Below are 4,233 nucleotides of genomic sequence, written 5' to 3' on the forward strand. Positions count from 1 at the left end.
CCTAGAAGAAATCATTGAGGCTTTTTTCAGGACCTAAATTGAAGTAAATTGTCTTATTTTCCCGTAACCCCACCCCATCTCCAAACTTCCATGCACCGACATTCACATATAGCTCCAACACTGATATGTAGCTAAGAGAATGAAAAGAACAATCGATGAAAAATAAAAGGGAAGCACTAGGAGCAGATAGGATGGTTATTTAGATGAAGAACCATTGTTATGTTAGATCAATGTGCACCTTGTATTGCCAATGCTTTTATTTTGTGGAATACTGACTTTGGCCATGCTTGGCGTGTACAGACAGGCAGTACAAGTATATAACTAAAATATGTAAGTGTTGTCTTGAATTAAGATTCTTACAGGGATAGAACGTGTCCTCCCTGGTGTCCCTGACGCGAACGATATTTCATTCTAGGAGGCTCATTCGAGTGAACGGCTGCAACAGTAAGTGTTCCCCTAAAAATCACTCACGTGGAATGTTTGCAGGAACTACCATGTTATAACAAAGAGATTTATCATGCTAAAAATAATAATTATCATGTTATAGCAGTTGGAATTTACGTAGGCTCCAGGATTTGCCATGTTGCAGCAGCGAAAATTGGCATGCGTTTTAGGTATTTGTCATGCTGCGGCAAAGAGAAATGCCAGGCTAAGAAAAGGTGAGTTGCCCACCTGCTCACCAATTTCCAAGCTACAACAGCTCGAATTATCATGCCACATAGATGCGTCAGTAATTATCATGTTATCATGTTATCATGTTACATCATAAGGGAGTGTCATGCTACACACGGGGTCATTTCCTTAAAAGAGTATATGAGAGCAAATGTTCGCGTCATTCTCTCAGGAGGATGCATTGGGGGCGAACAAGATTGCCACCCTCATTGCTTTGAGATTGGCATCCGGAATTGGACGCACCAAAGGGTGTTCCCTCGAGAAAACACAATAAGCTTTTTGTTGAATTATTGTTTAACATTTTTCGGCCAAAAAGATCTGTTGTTTTTCTCGCAAAAAAATATCTGTTGTTTGACATGAGTTTCAAGCTTTGTTCGTGTGGTGTACAAAAAAAGCTTTGTTGTTCAGGAGGCCCTCGTACCTAGCCGCTGCTAGTGTTCCTTCTGCCTCCTGCCGGCACCAGCACCGGTCTGCCTCGTCTCATGTGGCCTTAAAGACATGGAGGTTTGGTGGATCTCGGCCATTCCCGGTGGGAGGACTTCATTTCTAGATGTTTTTCTTAGGGTTTGTGTCTTGCTCAGAGAGATGAGACGGCGGCGGCTCTTTGAAGATGAAATAAGTTTCTCCCCGCTTAGCCCCTGTTCCGGTGGTGCTTATGGCATCATCTGAGGGCGTGTGGATACTTGTCTCCGGCGGATCTCATGGGATTCGGTCGGCATTTGCCTTTGGTGGATTTACATGGATCCAGTCTTTGTTTATGTGTCTATAGTTTGGATCCTTCTGATCTAAGCATCTTTCCAACGGCGGTGGTTGCTGTTCTGGTGTGCTGGTCCTATAGGGACTTAGCATAAAGACTTCTCGACTGTCTATTACAACAAGTTTTGTCCAGCTCCAAAGAGGGAGGGGTGATGACGGCGGCATCCCTTCGGCTTGCTTTAGTGCTTGTATTCGTCGCTAGGTGTTTTACAAATCTGGATGTGACCTAATTTTTATTATTTCTTGTATTCGTTGTACTATCATGATCGATGATGATAGATTAGAAGTTTTCTCACGAAAAAAAAAGCTTTGTTCATGTTTAACCACAAATATAAGGCAGTCTTCCCCCGTGCTGCTAGTTCTTGCCTATTGACGGCACAAGGCGAATATTTCCTGGACCAGGCCTGAGCCTGACTCTCTCCTTCCTCTTCTAGCCTTTCCTTCTGAAAGTGTCTCAATACGAGGCCAATGGCAAACGCACCACCGCACGGCCAAGAACTTCCATGTTTGCACCACGCGTCGTCCCTCGTCCGCGTATATATACCCGGGGTGTCGCCTCCGCCATAGCGCACACCAAAATCGTCGCATCATATCGCGCCTGCTGATTCATCAAGTGCCAGCTTCGCTAGAGCCAAGAACGCGAGTAGCTAGGTCGACTCACACGGTGGTTGCAGCCATGGTGCTCTCCCGGGCCGTCTCGGACACCGACGTGTCGGTGCACTCCACGTTCGCCTCGCGCTATGTCCGGTCGTCTCTCCCGAGGTATATACGCGCATGCATGCATGCATGGCTTGTTCTTCTTCTTGCTCGACGTTCTCGTGGCCTATTTTTTCCTATAATCGACCGGCTGGTGGATCCGTTGCGTGCGTGCAGGTACCACATGCCGGAGAAGTCGATCCCCAAGGAGGCGGCGTACCAGATCATCAACGATGAGCTGATGCTGGACGGCAACCCGCGGCTGAACCTGGCGTCGTTCGTCACGACGTGGATGGAGCCCGAGTGCGACAAGCTCGTCATGGCCTCCATGAACAAGAACTACGTGGACATGGACGAGTACCCCGTCACCACCGAGTTCCAGGTACTTTACGTAGTCCTTTTTTTAATTTTACCAGTCGATCTCTGCTTTGACCTGCAGCCTCACAGAAGTTGTTTTTAACTTTGTGCGGGGGCATTGCAGAACCGGTGCGTGAACATGATCGCGCATCTCTTCCACGCGCCACTGGGTGAGTCGGAGACGGCCGTGGGCGTGGGCACGGTGGGTTCATCGGAGGCCATCATGCTGGCGGGGCTGGCCTTCAAGAGGAAGTGGCAGAACAAGCGCAGGGCCGAGGGCAAGCCATTCGACAAGCCCAACATCGTCACAGGCGCCAACGTCCAAGTAACTCCTAGCTCACGAATTCATGAAACTGAGAGCCGAGAATTCCTGTCCTTTGAGGTGCAAGTTGAGATTTAGGTTGTAATGCTCTTGTACGTAGGTCTGCTGGGAGAAGTTCGCCAGGTACTTCGAGGTGGAGCTCAAGGAGGTGAAGCTGCGGGAGGGGTACTACGTGATGGACCCGGAGCAGGCGGTGGAGATGGTCGACGAGAACACCATCTGCGTCGCGGCGATCCTAGGCTCGACGCTCAACGGCGAGTTCGAGGACGTGAAGCGCATCAACGACCTGCTCGAAGAGAAGAACAAGGAGACAGGGTGGGAGACGGCGATCCACGTGGACGCGGCGAGCGGCGGCTTCATCGCGCCGTTCCTGTACCCGGAGCTGGAGTGGGACTTCCGGCTGCCGTGGGTGAAGAGCATCAACGTCAGCGGCCACAAGTACGGCCTCGTCTACCCCGGCATCGGCTGGTGCGTCTGGCGCACCAAGGACGACCTGCCGGACGACCTCGTCTTCCACATCAACTACCTCGGCACCGACCAGCCCACCTTCACGCTCAACTTCTCCAAGGGCTCCAGCCAGGTCATCGCGCAGTACTACCAGTTCATCCGCCAAGGCTTCGAGGTAACTATACCTAGCTACCGGCTCATGAGGACTCGCAGTTCAAACATCCATTGATCGGGAGGAGATTTGTCATCTTAATTACACGATGGATGCAGGGGTACAGGAACATCATGGAGAACTGCCAGGAGAACGCCATGGTGGTCAAGGAGGGCCTGGAGAGGACGGGCCGCTTCAACATCGTGTCCAAGGACCAAGGCGTGCCGCTCGTGGCCTTCTCCCTCAAGGACCACACCCGCCACGACGAGTTCGAGGTCTCCGACATGTTGCGCCGCTTCGGCTGGATCGTGCCGGCGTACACCATGCCCGCCGACGCGCAGCACGTCACGGTGCTCCGCGTCGTCATCCGGGAGGAGTTCAGTCGCACCCTCGCCGAGCGCCTCGTCCTCCACATCGACACCGTCATGAACCAGCTCGACGCGCTCCCGTCCAACAGCGTCTGCCAGTAATAAGCAGTGACGATTAGAGTCTCCAGAATCCAGTCATGGTGGGAAACTACCGATCTTATCTTGCCTTTTGGAGTAAAAAAAGCTATGATGGTACTAGGCTGTTTTAGGCACTTTTTTTTTTGAGAAGAGGTTGTTTTAGGCAGATTATCGTAACCAAATTTTTGCTGTGGCTTTTATGACTTTGACAGTTGCATTGCAGTGATAGTAGTATTTCTGTTAAAGCTATAAAGATTTTATTACAAAGTAAACCATGGATGGTGTTGTGTTCTCTCTCTTGTTTATGTTGAGAGCGAGCCACTTAAATTGCATTCGGATGAAAGTAAAAAACGAGGTTATTTTTCTTTTTCTGCAAAAGTCTGTTG

General features: G+C 50.2%; 1 protein-coding gene across 1 annotated transcript; it reads left to right on the forward strand.

Annotated features, from left to right (window-relative positions):
• Nucleotides 1–2,104: 2,104 nt before the first annotated feature.
• On the forward strand, nt 2,105–3,871 carry LOC119283946 (glutamate decarboxylase 1-like). The gene is made up of 5 exons (XM_037563282.1): nt 2,105–2,190; nt 2,302–2,506; nt 2,606–2,806; nt 2,904–3,425; nt 3,521–3,871. The coding sequence occupies exons 1-5, from the start codon at nt 2,105–2,107 to the stop codon at nt 3,869–3,871; spliced, it is 1,365 nt and encodes a 454-aa protein (XP_037419179.1).
• The last annotated feature ends 362 nt before the right edge of the window (nt 3,872–4,233 follow it).

This window comes from Triticum dicoccoides, chromosome 4A (genome assembly GCF_002162155.2).
Source record: "Triticum dicoccoides isolate Atlit2015 ecotype Zavitan chromosome 4A, WEW_v2.0, whole genome shotgun sequence".
Classification (NCBI taxonomy): domain Eukaryota; kingdom Viridiplantae; phylum Streptophyta; class Magnoliopsida; order Poales; family Poaceae; genus Triticum; species Triticum dicoccoides.